Source organism: Manis javanica, chromosome 6, assembly GCF_040802235.1.
Source record: "Manis javanica isolate MJ-LG chromosome 6, MJ_LKY, whole genome shotgun sequence".
Lineage (NCBI taxonomy): Eukaryota > Metazoa > Chordata > Mammalia > Pholidota > Manidae > Manis > Manis javanica.
Window position 1 is genome coordinate 75,319,850 of NC_133161.1, and position 20,650 is coordinate 75,340,499.

General features: G+C 38.1%; 1 protein-coding gene across 29 annotated transcripts in view; it reads right to left on the reverse strand.

The window, feature by feature from the left end:
- Positions 1-20,650, reverse strand: part of ADAM22 (ADAM metallopeptidase domain 22) — a 238,654-nt gene that overhangs the window by 67,016 nt on the left and 150,988 nt on the right. For all 29 annotated transcript variants that reach the window (XM_036990656.2, XM_036990655.2, XM_036990657.2 and 26 more), the window contains exons 5-8: positions 12,868-12,950; positions 8,517-8,580; positions 6,575-6,644; positions 1,845-1,915 (exon numbers count right to left, since the gene is read on the reverse strand). In XM_036990656.2, coding sequence (XP_036846551.2) covers positions 1,845-1,915; positions 6,575-6,644; positions 8,517-8,580; positions 12,868-12,950 — 288 coding nt within the window. The remainder of the gene's footprint in view (positions 1-1,844; positions 1,916-6,574; positions 6,645-8,516; positions 8,581-12,867; positions 12,951-20,650) is intronic.

Consider the following 20,650-nt stretch of genomic DNA (forward strand, 5'->3'; position numbering starts at 1 on the left):
GCCATGAAGCCAGACATATGCCTTTGTGTCTGCAGTTAGTCTACAACACAGCCTTGGATAAGGTCTGTCAGGTTAACTTTTTCCAGTATGTCAGGCTTTGATATACATTATCTCAGGAAGTCTTGTTCACTTTCCGAAAGGCTAGGGTATACAGTCAAACCTAAATCAATATGGGGATGTTTGTGTTTGAAAGCTGCTTTTCAAACAAACTAAAGAATTGCTGCCACCTGGATTTTGTCTCTGTGCTATCTGCATTCCCAAACTTTAAAACTTTTTTTCACAAACCTCTTTAACAACAACTTGATAGGGAATAGAAGGCTCAAACTCTGGGTTTGGAAACCAAGAAGCAACATAAACTGCACATCATGACAGGAGTCTTTTTAAAAACAGATGTTTTAGGATGCTAGTATCTGCTTCATGAATTGTGGAAGACACCTGAGCCTTACCGGTTCACACAGTAGATTTTCTAACAATTCTCAGCATTTTCTTAATGTCAGAGAGTTGCCCTACTGGCCACACAGTTTCATACACTTTACCTCCATGGATCCACAGCTTTCTCAGAAAAAGAAATCAAGGGTTTGCTTGCTTAGCAAATGACTAAATGTTGCAGATGTTTATGAAGAACATCAAGGAATGTGTCAAAAGAAAACTGCCTTATTCTCTCACCTCATAATTCATGAAAATAAATACTATTCCAAATTAAATCCTGATAGCAATTATTTTTATCTATTTAATTGAGCCTCACTACATATGTATACTCATAAAATATATAGAGCTCATCATAGTAATTCATGGAACACAAATGCTTCTGAGTTTAGACTATAAAGCACATGTGGTTATAAACACTTCTCTGAGACCAGACTTCTAGGTAAGAATTCTAGCTCCACCACTGGGTAACCCATGTAGCTGTGGGCAAGTTCTTTAATCTCTAATGCTTCAATGTCCTTTTTAATACAATGGAAATAAAAATACCTTCCTCATAAGGTTGTTATGAGGGTTAAATATGTTATTCTCAGAACAGGGCCAGGCACATGATAAGTACTCAGTAACATTTAGCAATTATTATTCACATTAGAAATCTGTCTGCAAACATATTTTATTTCATACTTATTAAGTATCTTTTTAAAAGAAGATATATGGTTCCTTCAACTGCTTAATCTTATTAGAGATCTAGTTCTCTCATCCTGTGTTTTTTATGCCACACACACATACACACATGCACACACCAACCACCCCCAACCACCCCGATGGTGATCGTATCTTAGTTCTGTTGACCACAGTTCTTTTTGTCTACAGCGTTACCTGTTCTATGATTCTGGGCAAGTCATTTTCACAGCTCAGAGCCATCATTTTTTTCCCCCATGAAAGGGGAATAATAGGACCTACGTTACGGTGTTTAAAGCAATGTACAAACAGTTATTATTACCAAGTCCAAGATTCACTGAACATTCATACAGACTCCACAAAGGAGCTCAAATAGCATTCTGTGGCTTCAAAACCTGATAAATCCACTCTGAAGACGGTATGTTTAAGGGGATACAAGGATGCGTACTATACACAAGACTCCAGAATGTGGCAAGGAAAAAGTCCTTGATAGAAAAAATCTGAGATGCCACACAGACAGTCCCATAATCCAGCTGTACGATGAATAACCATATTATTACCACTATCTTGAGTCCTTTTTGAGTCTATGAAATAATATGGTCTCATCTCTACTGCGCCTACAGATCTGCCACCCTTACTGTTTAGCACACCCTGACTACAGGCTAAACTACTACCTACCCTCTTACAGAGACTTAATGTAGATGAGTAAAACATTATGACATATTCCTATGAAGACATACCTGCCGTTTACTCCTTTTTGGTCTTAGCTTCAAAATAAATTTTGGTGGAGTGATGTGTACTTGCTGGAATTCTAAAAGGAAATAAAAATAAAATTAACAGTGCATTTGCCAGATTTATTTCACATAGAGTAGTCAAAGTTTTACTAGTTATTGCCAGTATAAATTAAATAATTATACCCTGATCATTAATTATTAAAACTTATAATTATAATTGTTTTGAATTATATAACTATGATTTCTATGAATTTTATAATTTATAATATTGTACTTAATAATACAGAACATCAAAGTAATTGTGTTCATAGTGATACTAAAAAAACTTATCATGAATGAATATAATTTTTAAAAATCTCAAATATTACTCCTAACAATTTATCTCATGAAATGTTTTCATTTTCCCCTACAAACACAATCACATTTGTTTTTCAAGAACTTTCTAAATAGCCCGACTTGACCTTCACTTCCACTACTGACCTTCATTAATGAGTGACACACCAAATGTTGGTGCAGATGTGGAGCAATTAGAATACTCAAATAATGCTGGTGAGAGTGTAAAATAATACAGCCAGTTTGGAAAAAGGTTTGGCAATTTCTCATACAACAGCAATTCTCAAAGTATGACTCTGGACTAATGGCATAGGCATCACCTGAGAACTTCTTGGGAATGCCAGTTCTCATAACCCACCCAAAATGTACTGAATCAAAGCTCTAGAAATTGGTATAGCCACTATGGAAACAATATGGAGGTTCCTTGAAACATTAAAAACAGAACCACCATATGATCCAGCAATCTCACTTCTGGGTACAGCCAAAGGAACTGAAATCAGTATCTCAAAGAGATATTTGCACCCCCATGTTTACTGCAGCATTAGTCACAATAGCCAGGATACAGAAGCAACCTAAATGTACACTGATGGATGAATGGATACAGAAAATGTGGCACATATATATAATGGGATATTATTCAACCTTAAAGCAAGGGAAGTCCTGCCATTTGTGACAACATTGATGAACCTAGGGGCCACTTTGTTACGTGAAATAAGCCAGACTCAGAACGACAAGTACTGTATGATACCACTTACATGAGGAATCTAAAATAGCCAACTCATCGAAGCAGAAAGTGGAATGGTGGCTGCCAGGAGCCGGGGTAAAGGGAAAACGGAAAGGTTTAGTCAAAGGTTACAAAGCTTCAGTTGTATAAAGTGAATAAGTCCTATCGATCTACTGTACAGGATTGTGCTTATAGTTAATGTACTGTATTATATACTTGAAATTTTGCTAATACTGTAGATCTTAAGTGTTCTTATCATTAAGAATAATAATAATTAATAAAGAGGGCAGGAGGAAACTTTTAGAGTTGATGGTATGCTTATAGCATAGATTACAGTGATGACTTCATAAATGTATATTTATCTCCCAACTCATCAAGTTGCATACATTGATTATGTACAGCTTTTTGTATGTCAGTCATATCTCCACAGAGTAGTTTAAAGAAAAACTCTAAAGGCCAGCAGTCCATGTTTAATAAGCCCTCCAGGTGATTCTGATGCATGCTCAGCTTGAAAGCACTGTTATCCAGTTAATATGGACCTACCTTATGGCCCAGTAATTTCATTCCTAGGTACTTGACAGAAGAAATGTAAATGTGACCACAAAAAAGAATTGACAAGTATGTTCACAGTTATTTTATTCATAATAGTAGAAAATTAGAAACGACAAAACATCATCAACACAATGGATTAAGAATTTTGCTGTTTTCATACAATAAAATATACTTATTGAGAGATATCACCTCATACCAGTTAGGATGGCCAACACAGAAAAAACTAGGAACAACAAATGCTGGTGAGGATGTGGAGAAAGGGGCACCCTCCTACACTGCTGGTGGGAATGTAAACTAGTTCAACCATTGTGGAAAGCAATATGGAGGTTCCTCGAAAAACTGAAAATAGAAATACCATTTGATCCAGGAATTCCACTTCTAGGAATTTACCCAAAGAAAACAAGTTCTCAGATTCAAAAAGACATATGCACCCCTATGTTTATAGCAGCACTATTTACAATAGCCAAGATATGGAAGAAACCTAAGTGTCCATCAGTAGAGGAATGGATAAAAAAGATGTCATACATATACACAATGGAATACTACTCAGCTATAGGAAGAAAACAAATCCTACCACTTGCAACAACATGGATGGAGCTAGAGGGTATTATGTTCAGTGAAATAAGCCAGGCAGAGAAAGACAAATACCAAATGATTTCTCTCAGTTGTGGAGTATAACAACAAAGCAAAACTGAAGGAACAAAATAAGAGGCCCATAGACTCCAAGAAGGGACTAGTGGTTACCAAAGGGGAGGGGTGAGAGAGGGCGGGTGGAGAGGGAGGGAGAAGGGAATTGCAGGGTATTATCATGATTGGTACACATGGTGTGGGTGGGGTCATGGGGAAGACAGTGCAGCTCAGAGAAGACAAATAGTGACTCTGTGGCATCTTACTACATTGATGACATTGACTGCAATGGGGTATTGGGGGGGACTTGATAATAAGGGTGAATGTAATAACCACATTGCTTTTCTTGTGAAACTGTCATAAGATTGTATATCGATGATACCTTAGATTTTTTTTTAGTAAGGTATCATCGATATACAATCTTATGACGGTTTCATTGATTAAAAAGAATGAACTATGACCCCTGACAACATAAATCTCATAGGTATGTCCTAAGCAAAGGATCTGGACATAATGCATGACTCACTTGTATGAATACCTGTAACAGGATAAAGTGATCTATGGCAATAAAATATAAAAATAAAAAATAATCAGAAAAGGGATTGCCGAGGAGGGAGACATGACTGGGAAAGGGCACACAGGAATTTATGGAAGCAGGTAAGCTCTGTATCTCACCAGGGGAGTGTGCATATGTCACAACTCATCCAACAGTACCCAAGATTTATGTCATTGTGGTAATCTTAAAAAAAATGAGTGTTAAGGGGCCCATACAAAATAAATATTTATCAAAAATGTATTCTTAGGAACACTAGTCCTGAGAGCTCTGTCATGTAAAAACAAGAGGTTCTACAATCAAACAGGTGTGGGGAATACCTGACCAGAGTCCACCTCTGGGAAATACATAATCTCAGCAAGACAAAAGTGCTGGTGATCATAGCCCAGGGGAACTCTATTAAAATAAGTAAGCTTACTTTTGAGCTTATTTCACAAAAATTGCAGCTTTGACATCTATTCATTTCTTGTTTTCTTCTAACTTATCATAAGTCTAAGCATCTTGGAAGACAGATAATTGACTGAATGGAAGACTGAAAATTGACAGTACCAACTTCTGATGAGAAAAGAAAACCAAAAACTAATTGAGGCAGACCTGAATTTTCAGAGTATGTTCAAAATCATTTTTAATAGCAGCAAAATGGCCAAGCCACCCCCAAAGTTTCTGCAGAAAAAGAAATCCTGAACAAAGTTTTAAAAAAAATGGTGAGATTGTATCATAGAAGACCAACAATAAAGTCCTGAGGGATGATCTTTATTTATAACTTTAAATATTAATTAGTGTCTATTGCTTCCAGTAATACCTATTAAGATTGTATTTCTATTCTCAAGCAGCCAGTCATGATTTATTTTCTTCCCATAATAGGGATTGTAAAAAGTTTCAAAAGGTAACTGAAGGAACAGTCAAGTGGCTGTGTAAAATACAGGCATCTCTATGCTTATTCGCACATTTTTCAAAATAGTGAGTTCTATAAAATAGGATCTTCTATCTCTTTGGCAGTCAGAGAGAAGGGGTGAATTTTGTTTCTCTTTAGAGAAACTGCAGAAAGTCAAGGAGTTACAAACCCATTTCAGAGAGGAAGGGGCATTAGAAAACACTTGTGTCATTTTCTGATGAAGACATAATGTGACCTTCTGGGTGATTTTCCTAAGCGAGGTTAAGATTTGCTCTCAGACTGATCACTGTTCCTTTTCCCTTCTGTCCCTCAGTGTATATTCTCTAGTGCCATAATCCAAATCCCCAATCAGTCCCTTGCGAACTGGAAAAGAAAAACAAGCTGAACCTCTGTTTCTTCACCTATAAAATCTTCTGTCTTCAAAAAGAGACAACCAATGGTTCCAATAAAACCAAAGGCAAACAGACTGTGCTTCACTAACACGGCCATGCGTGCCCTCTGCCCTACATGTCAGCTGACGACTGGCTGCGGTGCTCAAATCAACATCTACAAATAAATGGACCTGTAAACAAGCGCACATGAGAGAGACAGACTAATCTCACAAATAGCACATAATAATAAAAATGCCAATACAGAATCATTCTTAAAATGCAGGGGCGAAAGAGATGAGGAAAACACCAACTGGGAAAATGATTAAGAGTTCATCGCTATATGTACAAAAACAGTATTTCACCAAGAGTGAACTCATACATATTTTGTCTATGCAAACTAATTTCTGCTCAAATATTATTTTTTCTTTGAGAAATATCTTACTTTAAGTCTAATAATTTTTTAAAGTTTTCTGTCAAAGTGCTCAAGCTATCTTTCCAAACTCATCCACTATACCCTGAGGTCACTCTGCATTTTATTCTCCCTCTTGACATTGTTTGACTTGCTCTCTAAAACTGTTATGAGCAATCCTGGGCTAATGATATTCTATATATAGGTTAGCTCTAAAGCATTAAAGTGAATTACTAAAGTGGTCTTTTTTTATCACAATATGCATATCATACCAGATGGAAGATCATCCAAGGGAAATTCAAACAGTCTGGATTTGTAAACTGAATGAAAATGGAAATCCTCCTGAAATAACACAACACAACAGAGATTAAGCATATGCAACCGGTTATCTCCAGCCTCAGGCAATCATAGCTGAAGAAGCTAAGACCCTTAGAAGAACTGTAGCTTGCTTACAAAATTCTCCTTAGTTTGAAAAGGCGATGAGCCATTACACAACGCTTTCACTCCTGGATTCTCCCAGCACCAGAGCGATATCTTATTAGAAGCAAAATGCCTCTGTAGACAGAGAAGCCAAAGCTAGCAGTAATGGAAAATAAATGAGTGGACCTATTTCCCCAAGGAGAGGTAAGACATCTCAGAAAATGGGTTAATGTTTTTTATAACTGGTTCCTTTCCATGGATCCCTTCCCCCCTTTTAGAGCCAGACAGTGTTGCTAGGCAAAGACTGTAGAGCTAACAATCATCCTGGCACTGAGGAGCAGGGTGACTGATACAAGCAGATGCCCAGCAGACCTTGCTCCAAAATTTAGATATCATATGAAGTTCTGAGAAAAACCACCAGATATAAAGCCACCTTTCATCTAAATAAAATTAATAAACATTCAAAAAATTTCTTTTGGCTGCATTCAACTACCAAAAAAAGAGTATCATAAACTGTCAAGTTTCATGATAGTACCTTTTTAAAAAAATCACCTGGTCAAGCAAATTGATACAACAGCTGGCAATAAGAACCTAGAAAATAATATATAATGCAAATAGTTTCCCAAACCAGATTGTTGCTGGGTGGCAAAGTAATTCAAAATAGTGATTCTATAAAATAGGATCTGAAATTTTTTCTAGATTGACATGCCTCTCTAAGTGTTTAAACAATGTTGCATGATATAAGGAATAGTATCTGTGTGTACAGAACTAGAATGGAAGTGTCTCCGTGATCTGTAACACTAACTAAATGCTTTTCTAATTTGTGGAAAATCAGTGTTTCAACTGAAGTGAAGGAGAGAATTAAGACAATGTAGATTTTTTTCAACTTCATCAGCACAGGGCCTTAAAGACAACAGGCAAGAGAAAACTCTGTAATCAACAGAGAGAAAAATCTACCATCTCGAAAAGAAATCTGTAGATTTGATTTGTAACAGACTGAATGTTGGTTTATCCCCCAGTATTCTTAAGTTTAAGCCCTAACCCTCCTTGTGGCTGACTATATTTACAGATAAGGCATGTGAGGAGGTGATAAAGGTTCAAAGAGGTCTTAAGGGTGAGGCCCTAACTGAAGGTGGCTATCTGCACTCTAAGGCCTTCAGCAGACACCAACCTAGCTGGCACCTTGGACATCCAGTCACCAGAACTGTGGGAAAATAAACTGTTGTTTATTTTGCAGTCTAGTATTTTGCAGTTAATGATTCTGTAACATCTTACTATATTGATAGTGACTGCACTAGAGGGGGTGAGGATTTATAATAGGGGTACCTGTGTTGCATATCTGAAACCAACATAAGACTGTATATCAATGATACTTTAATTTAAAAAAAAAAGACTTCTAGTATTTTGTTATGGCAGCCTGTGCAGACTAAAACGGATCACAGCACATTATGATGGAGATAGAAATGGAGGCTTCCAAACACCTCAGTAGGAAAATGTTTCCAACATAAAGGAGAAAGAAGAGACAGACTTAAAAAACAAAAACCCACTTGTGGTCTTGACTTATTCAATATTTAATTTTAAAAAAATATTTTAAAGTAGTCAGTATTTAACTTAAAAATATATACATATACATATATATATATATATATATATATATATATATATATATATATTACTATCGTGGCTATTAAAACATTAAAAATAAAAGAGAAAAAAGAGGATGAAAATGAAAGGGGAGTAAAGTTCCCAGCATCAATTTTTACATCCACCACAGCAGAGAGAAGGAGCACTTACCTGGGAGGTGTCATTTTCTTCTGGCTCAATGAGATACGTAAGGTTCCCATCGTAGAACATCCCACTGCCAAGGACAAGGAAAGAGGTAGGGACAGCCATCGACTCTGGCCTCACAACAAGATGCATTATAACCAGCTGCTGCCAGAGGACCAATTTACTGCTCAGTGCCCATTTCCCAGTTCCACCCATCACCTCCAGATCCCCCTCAAACACACACACACACACCACACACGCACACCACGTACACACACACCACACACACAACACATACAACACACATGCACACTGCTGGGAGGGTCCAATCAAGGCTCCACAGAGAAGACGACATTTAAGCAAAGACCTGGAAGCAGGGAAGAGGAACCACAGGGACACCCATGTACAGAACCTTTCAGACTCATGCTGTAAGGTAAGAGAATCTTGGTGTGTTCCAGAACACCAAGGATTCAGTGTGGCTGGAGTCAAGTGGGTGACAGGCAGTGACATAAAATGAGACCAGAGGAATAGCGGGGCCATACTAGGCAGGACCTTCTAAGCCTTGGGTTTATTCTGAGACAGGTGAGGAGCCACTGCAGGATTCCAAACAGAGGGGAAACTATCTCCTTTAAAATTTAAATAATTGCTTCAACAGCTTTGTTACAACAATAGATTTGTCAATGGATTTGAAATGGACTGTGCAAGAAAAAGTGATGTCAGTGAGGACTCCAAGGTTTGACCCCAGCAACTGGAAAAATGGAGTTGCCATTTAGTAAGATGAAAAAGCTGTTGAAAGAGCAGAATGGGGCAGGCACAAGGAACAGAATGCAGCTAGCAGGGTGTAAAGTTGGCCCTCTTAGGCTGGAGATGACTATCAGCCAACTGAGAAATCCTCTGGCGGGCATTTTAAGCTACAGATGGCCTCAACTCCCACTCAAAGATCCTGACAGCCACTCCTTTTAGGAGAACATGGTCCTTCTGAGATCAAGCCTCTTTTGATGCTGGAGGAACGTGATGGAGGCAAAGCTGTGATCTGCAGTGACTTTCTGTGTTAGGTGGAAGTACATGCATGACACCCAAGCTGTGAAACAGAGCAGTGTTTGTCTTTCACTGGAGGCTTAGTGAAATCAGTTGGTTTCCCTGAGCTATTATCATAATGGCCTCCAGCTCTGCCTCTATCCAAATTCTTTCATGCCTGCTGTAAGATCTTCCACATGTCCTCAACTGTATATACCCTCAGAACTGCTATCCTCACATCTGTAAGGCTTTCAACCAAAAGTACATCTTCTGAATTTGGAATTTAAAGCTAAACAGATGCAGGTTGTAAGATATTACTGACAACACATGCCTAAGGAATCAGTGGGGGGAACCTTTTCAAAACAGTAGAGCAATTACTGCAGTAAGCATTCTCTGCCCCTGTGGAGCAGTGGCCACACCCATCCAGAAAACTGTACAGACCATCACCCTTTGCCAAAATTCATATGATTATGCTGATTAGGTAGGAAGCAGGTTATTTTGTTTAAATAGTATGGGGCTAGTGTCCGATGCAAAAATCAGTTATTTTTATTGGGTTCAGCATCATGACACACATGATGCAAAGACAGCAGATCCTGTCAACCATCCATAACTAGAAGTTTCTGGTTCCCTATACGACAATCTGCCATTATTGATTCTTTAACAACTAAAGAAGCACACGTGTTTTATTTGCTTTGTTTGAGGATTGACACCTTTTTGTTATATTTATATAAATTTCAATAAGTATACTGAGTCCATACACTGTATGTATATACTTGAGAAAAACCTGCAGGCAGTACTTAGTCATTATAGGCCAACTGAACTAAAATTTGAAAAAAGCTGGATCAAAACAAAATTTTGAAAGAAAAACAGCCATTCTTACAAATTGCCACAAGGGGGCCATAAACTTACATTTGATTCGATCCTTTAAGTTTCCATAGTTACAAGATTTTGTCATAACACCAAACATACCAGGACCAAAATACTGCCCATTAGTCCTTTGAATTTGAAAAAAAAAAAATGTGCTCTTACAGGTTCTTTATGGAAAATACATTTAAATCTGATTGTTTCCCCTTCTATGTTCTTCAACTGATTTCAGCAAATCAAGAAAAATGAAAAATCTCAGGATGCGCTTGGTAATTTATAAAAGATGAGTCATGGGTGAAAATATATATCTCATATCTACATTGCTGCAATTGAGACAATAGAAATTATTTAATATTTAGTAATATTGCCCAAAAGATTTCTGTCAGCAATTTTTGTTCAGAAGGCAAAAAATCAAGATAAGAAGTAATAATTTGTAAATAACAAGAGTATATTTATCCAGCATGTTCATAAACGTCTAGGAACATTCAGACACGCTTATACACAACCCTGACAGTGTTCCTAGATATGGTGGGTTTTCTGTTTGTTTCTTTTTTATTTTAAATGAACAGGTTTCTAAAGGCAGAAGTTAAGTTTTACTTAGTTAAAATAACTGAAACAGGCTCTGAGTTCCACTTTTGATACAATCACTAAAATCTCTTTAAAGTCACTTTTCCATCCTCCTTCAAATGACTATGTAGGATTAGTATCAAGCTATTAGTCTTAGGCTCTTGGGTCTATTAGAGTCCTTAGAAAGCAGTAATACCTTTTTTTCTGCTTCTCACAGTATTGTGTCCATTAGGAAAACTGGGAGGCCAACTGGAATAAGTACTGGGCAAGATGCTTACAGTGTGATTTGGGATTGAGATTTTAAGAGGACCAGAGAGGGGAAAAGCCTCTTATTTTTCTATCATTCTCCTACAATCTACACTTGCTATCACAAACGTCAACAGGCTCAGTTCCTGACAGCTGTGCTCAACTTGACATCAGCTGTAACAACTGTACTGCTGAAAGAAACTTCACTGTTTCTTTTCCCAAAAAAGAAAAAGCAAGGCTCTCAGTTATTAGGCAGAGATTCCTATTCATAAACACATCTTTTTATTCAAAGAATTTACTTAAAAATAAGTAAAACAGTCTTTTAGAACAAACAATAAGCAAATGGAAGTCTTCCACGCTCTCAGGTACATGGTCCTTTCTCTGACTATTTAACTAATGCTCACAGTCTCTGTTCTGCCTCTCACATACCTACTGCCAGAGCCTGACCAGAGGCGCCACTTAGGCAGACTGTTTAGATTTTCCAGGCTTCCCCATTCGAGCTCTTCTCCAGCTCTTTAAGATCCGTCCATCTAACCTCCCTCCTCGGAAGATTCTCTCACAGCCAGTTCCAAGGTGCACTCCACCTTCTTCAGGTGACATTTCTCTGGAGCCCTCAAGAATCATCTTATTCTTCAGAGCCCACTCTTGGCTTGCATTTTTCTCAGTTGTTTTCTCTCTCAAAGAAAACAAATATTCTTATTCACATTCCACAGTAGGTAAACTGTGCTAGATTTAGCTTCTCCACCAGACTGTGAGCTCATGTTCTAATCACCTTCATTTTTCTAGTGATTGGTTGAAGTACACACCCAACGACTGCCAGTTAGATGAAAAAGCTGTATCTCTGATGTGGTAAAAGACAGGAAGTATTTTAAAGTTTACAAACAAAAATTTAACAGAATTGAAATGCTGGCTTGGTCTGTGCCAGAAAGGCAAAGCAAACAAGAAGGAACTGAGACGAGCTAGCCTGAGTAGAATGATGAGGAATGACACGGAAGCTTTATAAGGGGTTACAACGCAAACAAGAGAGCCACCTGTGGGTCACCACCATGGACAGGCCAGAGGAAGTAGATGTATTCCCATGTTAGACATCAGCAGACATTCTTTGAGATGAAGGTTATGAGAAAGGAAGCAAGGCCCCAAGGAAGGATGAACTCTGTTCCCTGGAGATTTCTATGAACAAACAGCCCTCCCACAAGTTTGCTGGGGGTTAGGTGGGACTCTGGCTGGAAAAAAGGGGCTGGAACACATGAGATCTTGAGGTCACTTGCAGCATTTTGTCTTCCTGCAAGGAGTCAAGGGTTTCCAGCTACTGACATGTCTATGATTCCATAGAATATAGTAACTGACATCAAGGAGGAGCATGGGGCAGAACTGGTACCAAGGAACTAACCATTCACAGAAACAGAGACCAAAGTTATATAAACCACTCTTGTCTCATTGTGGATGAAACTAGAAAAATGCTTCAAATGTCACTACAAGGTATCAGATGATAATTCCAAAGCCCCTGGTCTCTGCCACTCTGATTTAAAAATCTGCTTGGTTTATAAACCACAACAAAGAAGATCAGATCCATCACTGATTTAAAATTATGTTTTGACATAAATAGAGATTTTAATATAATGCATTACAAATAAAGAAAATAATGGAAGGAATGGATGGCACAAAAAAAACTTTGGATACTTACTGAAGACCATGGCATGTTGACATTGCAACAAATGAGGCAGGGTTTCCCCGGATATGACCCTGGTAATAACAGTGTTCGCCTCCCTGAAAGCAGAAACAGAGAACATAAGGCTTTGGCATCACAAGAAGAATTAGCTGTATCATTTTACACATGTCTGCCCACACTGCACCTCCATATGTAAAGCTCTGTACCATATTTCATTATTCAGATTAAAATTATCAAACCAGTTCTAAAGGAATTATTCATAAACACTCCTATGGAGCTGACTCCAAATCAAAAGACAAAGAAATAAAAAGTTGACTTAGCTTTCCTTTTATGTGGGTGATGCTAGAGGAACAAAGAAACAGATACTGAAATACACCTGCGGCCCTTGGACCAGGATGACTTTAGTCATCTATTTCCCCAGTCATGGGAAACTCAACCTTGAGCAGCTGCAAGATGATACTCTTCTGCATAAAGCTAAGGAAAAATGAGTATAAATCATTTGAGAGTCACTAAATTAGACTGATGAAGGAAAACAACTATTTTTACAGTATTTGTATCAAAACTTGACAAGTTTATACTAGTTCTTTTCTCCAATCAGGAATGGCTTTACTGGTAAGCAGTCTAGGGTAGGGTCTATAATTGAGAAGTTTCTTTCAGCAGTCAGTTACATTAACTAAAGTCCACTAAGAGACTCAGTGTTTCGGATTAAATTGTTCCTGGAAAGGTAATAGGGTGAATCCTCTGCCACCTCAGGATGGTGCCACAGTCTTTAAATACTTGCTACTCAGTGTGGTCTAGAAACCTGCAGCACTGGCATTACCAGAAGCTTGTCAGAATTGCAGACTCTCAGGCCCCAGCCCGATCTACTGTATCAAAACACGCATTTTAATAAGCTCCCTAGGTGATTCATATGAACATTAAAGTTTGAGAAGCATTGCTTTAAATCACTTTTTCCATTCCTCCACTAAGATCTTATTTCTTCAGAAGCTAAAAGCTTCTCATTAAACTAACCCATTAAGATGTGAAAGAGTGAAACAGAAGCAACTGGTAGACTGGGTGGGTTCACAGGGGCAAATGTGACCTACTTCAGTCTGCCTTAAGGACTGACCATACTCAAAATACGCAGTGCCTCACAAGTGAAGGAGAGAAAACAGGAGATAATGTAATAATGTAACAAGCTGAAGACGTTTTTTTCACTGGAATTCCGAGGAAGGCAGCCTCGCCTGAGCTGTGCTCCTCATGAGGTAATCCCACAGGACAGGGTGCACTGCGGCTTCAGTGAGGGCTGGAGAGCAGGTAGGATAGTACACGGCGCAATCCCTGCCCCTGTGACATGTCCAATTCCCAAGGGACTCAGTGAGCATCATGAACTAGGACTGTGGCTGGATTTGATGGAGGGCAAGATAGGGTGGGACTTCACATGTGGATCTCCCAGGGAATGTAACCCAGGTTACAGAATTAAGAGCAAAAACAGTCGAGGGCTGACTTCCTGGGTAAAGGTGGTTTAGTAGATGTTGACAGCATGAGCTATTGGCTCCTTCACTCACTAGCTGTGTAATCTCCAGCAAGTTACAGAACCTGCTTGGATCACCTATCAAACAAAAATAATAATCTCATGAGGTTGTTCAGATGATTAAAGAATTTATAGCAGAAAGTGTTTAGAATGGTGCTTGGCACTTGGTATACACTCAGTAAATGTTTGCTACTATTATAATTTCTGTGGGTCAATGATTGTCCTATTTAGTTTACATACACAATTACCTTAAATTCTCACATCAATCCTATAAAGAAATATTATTAGCCCTACACTACATAGGAGGTCCCCATCTCTGAGTGCCAAGGCTGACCACCTGGGAAGCTGCCAAGTAGGGATGCAAATTTTCTGTGAACATATGAACACAAAGCCTGTGTCATTTTCCTTGAGTTACTCAGGAGCTGGGGGTCATGCAGTGCGAATCTAAGCTTCCCCCAGGCTGATTTTCTGCCTTTAATTTGTTTTTAATTTATTTTTTGAGTAGGGCCAGAGTAAATTTAATAGAATTTAAAATATCCTCTGTTGGACTGTTGGACTGGTGACCTGTTCATAAGATTAGGTTGTAAATGCATCAGAGGTCATTATGTTCCAAATGAGCTTGTTTTCCTGGACATATCTGATTGGACCAGAAATCAACAACTAGCTTTCTATTGGCCAGACACAAAGGCTAAAGTGACCTGGATAGAGAGAGAATTCTGTCTAAAAGTGTTTCCCTATGCCAGAAAGTTACTAAATAACCCAATCAGATCTCTCTCTGAGGTCTAAGACACACAGTGAATAGTAGATAAAAAGATAGTAGAAACAAAGATAATCACAACAATTATGGTATCATATCAGGGAATAATAGAAGTTGATAAGTCACTATATGTGGGGCAAATATGTCAGAAAGTCATATAAGAAATGTTTTAAAAATTACTAAAAGTTTTCTTTAAAATACCAACTCGGGAAACATATTATATTAAATCATAAAAAAGACAAAAAAATCATGTTTTAAAACAATCCCCCAATACATTGGGGCTAAATAAATGATTAAATAACAGAAAACAATCTTTTACTAATTTCTGATTCTGAAAAATAATCCAAAAACAGCATATGATCAGGACCCATCTGCACAAAAGCCTAACACTGTAAATGAAGAGCTCAATGTAGTTGGATCATTATCAAATGTTTCCATGACACTTCAGGAGAAGCATAAACACAGGGTGGGGGTGGGGGTAGTCTCCTCAATTGGGCTATTATAATTCAAATCGTGAAGCTCTCAACTGATGGTATATATAATTCTTCTAAACAATGGCAGAAATTAATTTTTCTGTTGTGTTTTTTTTTCAGGGATTATTCAACATAAATCAGTAATTATTTAAACTAAGTACTAAATTAATGAAGATTATTTTTGTTTCCTTTGACATATCTGGAAAATTTCTTAGTCCAGGATACAGGCTTTAATGTTAAACGGCTTCTTCAAGTTATGTAACTCTATTATAAAATTAATAAAATCAATAAAATTTAATTATTTTTATTTTTTAATAATTATTTTAATCCATTTTTTAAAAGTAATAAATGATTATAAAAACAATATTCTAAGAATCTAGGAGGTACACAGTGAAAGGCAAAAAATATTCCCTTCATGCACATTGCTCAAGCTGCTATTGCCTTCAAAGTGGTAAGCATTTTTGACGGATTTTGTGTACCATGTCAGGAATAGTCCATGCATATTTAAGAAGATGTATATACACATACCCTTTTAAGTGTACAAATGGGTTTACACTATGTGCAATGTTCTGCCACTTGATTTTTTTTTCCTTACAGTAACTTGACACCTTTCTATATCAATACCTCATTCTTTCAAAGATGGTATAATATTCCATTACAGGGTTGAACTATAATTCATTTAAACAGTCCTATACTAACAGACACTTAGATTACCTCCATTTTTTGGCTGTTATAAATAATATTATAATAAACATAACTTCACATATTTTTGTATACTTGTCAGTATATATATATATATATATATATTATATATATATATATATATATATATGTAGGATAGATTAGTAGATGTGGACCCAGTAGGTCAAAGAATATGTGCCTTTTAAATTTTAATAGATATATTTTAAAGGACAAATATAATTGCATTTCTTTGCACTTATAACTGTTTTAAAAGATGCATTGCATTTGGAAATAATGAACTGCATTTTATTAAAAATTGTGTATTTCAATAAAGACCACTACTTAAGCCAATTTTCCCAAGTCTTAACAATTATAAAGGTTCTCCATATCTTCATATGGCTTTTTTGAGGCACCAGATGCCTTATGGAAGTAGGTAATATATATAATAATCGAAGACAGATGTAGGAAAAGAGAAAAGCCAGCCACAGCTTGACTCTTTATCCAATGGCCAGTCATAGATTTACTCCTTACTGTCTCTTTTGTTCCAGAAATAAACCCACGATCCTTGAAACTTTCTTCATATTCCTTGATTTAATTACAGTCATAACAGTACAGATGTTTATTTTTTAGCTGGTTAGATAATTATAGCTAAAAAAATTACCCACCTCTATAAAAATGAACTACATGATAGTTCATATGTGTATTGGCTTATTTTCCCAGAGGACAAAAAGCTTATTGCAATTTTTTACTCCAGGGAAGTCAAAATAATCATTTGTTTGCAAAATCCAAAGAGAAACCACATTTTTTGTTAAACAGCCAGAAAGACCTCAAAAGACAAAACAGAATTTATTATAAATGTGATAAAATGATAGCACAAGGAAGTAACACAGACTGGGTTATAAAACAGCAAAACTCCAAGAATGGGAATCCATAAAGGGAGCATAGTAGCAGGCCATGGTCATGTGCCCTCCATCCAGACCTGAAAAAGGAAACTCTCCAACTTCCCAGCTCCAAGATAGCCAGGGCCACCTCCTCCAAAGAGCCTCCTCAGATTCCCTTCGCCTCACAAATTTGTCATTAACCCCCTTCTCTGAATTTTCTTATTTTTAACCTGCACTACATCTCTTCACACCTGCATCTCTGTTTCTGTCTTTTGTCCCCCACCGTGGTTTCCTCCCAGCAACGTATGTGTGCCTGACGTATGTTTGTAACTCCAGGTGTGCTGTTAGAGAGAAAACCTCCCTAAACCTCAGTTTCTTCATCAATAAGATGGAGATAATATTTACCCAGCTTCTTCACAGGCATATAATGGGGAATTCCACGAGATAACAAAGTCCACTGTAAACTGCTATATAAACAGGTGAGAGGTGCAGTCAGAGAATATTTACTCGATGAGGGATTCTGTCATATCTCTTCAGCTAGGGTTCTCATAATTTATTTGTTAAGACTAACCATTCAGGGCATTGATTAAGGATGCAGAGTACTGTGCCTCTTGCCCAGATGGCTTGTTTAGGCAGCTCTGAGGTGAGACCAAGAATCTGCATTTTAATAAACAGTCCATGTTTTTCTTATGCCAGGAATACACTACAGCAGTGGTTCTCAACTTTGACTGCTGGTCAGAATAACCGGGGAGCTTTTCAAATCCCAATGCACAGGTCAAACTCCAAATGAATTAAGTCTCTGGCGATGGAATGCAGGTGTCAGCACCTCCTGAAGTGCTCCAGATGACCCAAGAAGCTGCAGAGATTGAGCCCCGGAGTACTAGGTAAACGTTACGCAACAGTAGTGTTTCCCCAAACCGCCTATCAGAATCGTCCTGGTGGGCTTTGCAAACCCCGACTCCCAGGCCTTCCCTCAAACCTACTGAATCAAAGTCTCCAAGGAGGCAGGGTCCCAGGTTTTACAGAGTTGCAAAAGAATCCCCACGTGATACTGATTATTGCACTTAAAATTATTAACCTGAAATTATTCAACCTAATATCAAACCATCCCTATGTAGTGGACAACAGAAAGATGGAGATATTCCAGAGAATTAAGTATCTACCATATCCTGGGCACTCTTCTTGGTGATCTTGATAATTTATGTGATATTTCATGATGACTGATGAGGTAAATATAAATTTCCCCATTTTACAAGTGAGGAAATATAGATTGAGAGACAGCCTTCATACCCCTTCACCCTCAGGGGCAAGTTTCTTTACACAGGTGGTTCTTAAAAGTGTGATTTCCAGTCCAATAGCATCTGCTTGTCAGAAATTCAAATTCCCAAGCCTCACCCCAGACTTACTCAATCAGAAGGTCTGGAGATGTGGCTCAGCCACCTGCGTTTAAGCCAACTCTCCGGGTGACTTCAGCGCACTGTAAAGTTTGAGAACAACTGCTTTGCACTACGCATGCCTCTGCATCCTAAAGCCCCTTACTGCTAAGCTCCAGAAACCCTACAGTAGTTCCTACACTAGTTCCTGAGCAGATTCATACAAGGCAGAGAGGATATTCACAGCCATAGCTCTCCTCCACAGCTTTTCTTGTTTCCCACAAGCCAGCTGACTTTATCAGAAACAAAATGGAAGGTAAAAGGTGAGATTCAAGATGTGAGAATTCTGCCATGTACAAAGCCAGAATAAGGAGATCTACTTTATGTGGATGCTGGTAACAGGATACCATACAGGAGAGCTTTGGCCTGGATTAAAGGGACTAAGTGATCAACCATGCTGGTTAACCTAGGGCCAAGGGGTTTCCCAGGATGCTACATCCATGAAAGTCACAGGTAAATCTGGGTGATACAGTCACTAAAAAGGGACAGGGCCTGCACAGACACTTCCAGAGCACACCACCAAGCCTTGTAACCCTTATATTCCTGCTCTGCCCCTTGAGTCAGAGCCCTCTGCTCCTCCATGGGCACCAATGCCAGGACTGACCTTTTGCCCTTGTGGACTGGAGCTCACGCCCATCATCCTCCACAAGGGAAATGCTTGCTCACTCTAGCACAGTTGTTCTCAACCCCAGGCACACTTTAGTTCACAGGGGAAGCTTTGTAAAAAAATACCAAGCCTCACTCCACACCAATTAAATCAGAACCAGGGGGTGGGACCTGGGCATTTAAAAAAATCTGCCCAGATGATTCCAACATGCTGCCATGGCTGTGAAGCTACACTCTAGCCAATACCCCTTTGCAGGAACTAAAGTCCTACCCTGGAACTCTAGAGCATACTAGATTCCTCCCAGGCATGTGCCCTGTCCAGACTCGCATTTTTAGCTGCACACCTGGAGTCTGTACCACCAGGTGCTTGCCTGCAATCACCTCTTCCCAATTTCCTCTCGAATGACACGAGGGACGTGCCCTCTTTGTTCCCTTGCTCCTCCTTTCAATAGTGAGAAATGGGATTTTCAAGCATTAATAAGTCAGGAATATTATGAGTCTCCCTAGGGCCATCTGCATGAAGGAAATTCCTAGAAAAGCCAAATGTTATGTTGGAGAGGAGCCACCAACCCACCCTGATTAAAATTCATAACTTGGGATTATAGAGAATCAGCCTATTCTTATCAAAGGGACATGGGCTAAACATCTGTTCAGGTACAAAGTGTAAGAGTATCTGATTCCTCTCAAGAAAGTAGAGAGAAAAACAATCTCATCCCATTTTACTGTAAATTAACCAAAGAAAGCTATCATTAAGTGGTGGTTCCCAAATGCCAATAACTCACAGATCTATACTAATGCATGCTAAAATCTCTACCAGTGCATGCCAAAATGAGAAAAATAAGCACAATATAATCAATTTTTCATAAAGCTAAATGTACTTAATTTCTATTTAACTGTCTTTGATTATCCTTTCTTCTCTTTGATTATTAAAATTATCCATTTTTAATTTCTCAATAGACTTTGTATTTTGGAACAATTTTAGATTCACAGAAAAGTTGCAAAGCTGGTACAGAGGATGCTAGTGTACCTATCACTCAGCTTCTCCCACTGTTTACATCTTATATTATGAGGGTACATCTGTCAAAACAGAGATTGATATTGGTGTGTAACTTTATTAGACTCTGAACATTTAGCTTTCACCAGTGTTTCCATTAATTTCCTCATTCTGTTCCAGGATCCATTCCAGGGCACTATATTACATGAGTTGTCCTATTCAGTGTTTTTGATTTGATGGCAATAGCAAATAGAATTTAGGCATTTTGAAGAAGTTGTTTCCATATATGGCAAGATAAAATGATTGGCAACCCTATATTGATCCCTAAAATTTGTTTTGTTATTATCCTGGGCTATGAAATATAATCCTGGATCAAGAGTGTAAATGAATACTTCCTAAACTTTAACACAGTACTATTGGTTTTCAAAAGATTTTTTGAAAATACCCTTACATAATCAGG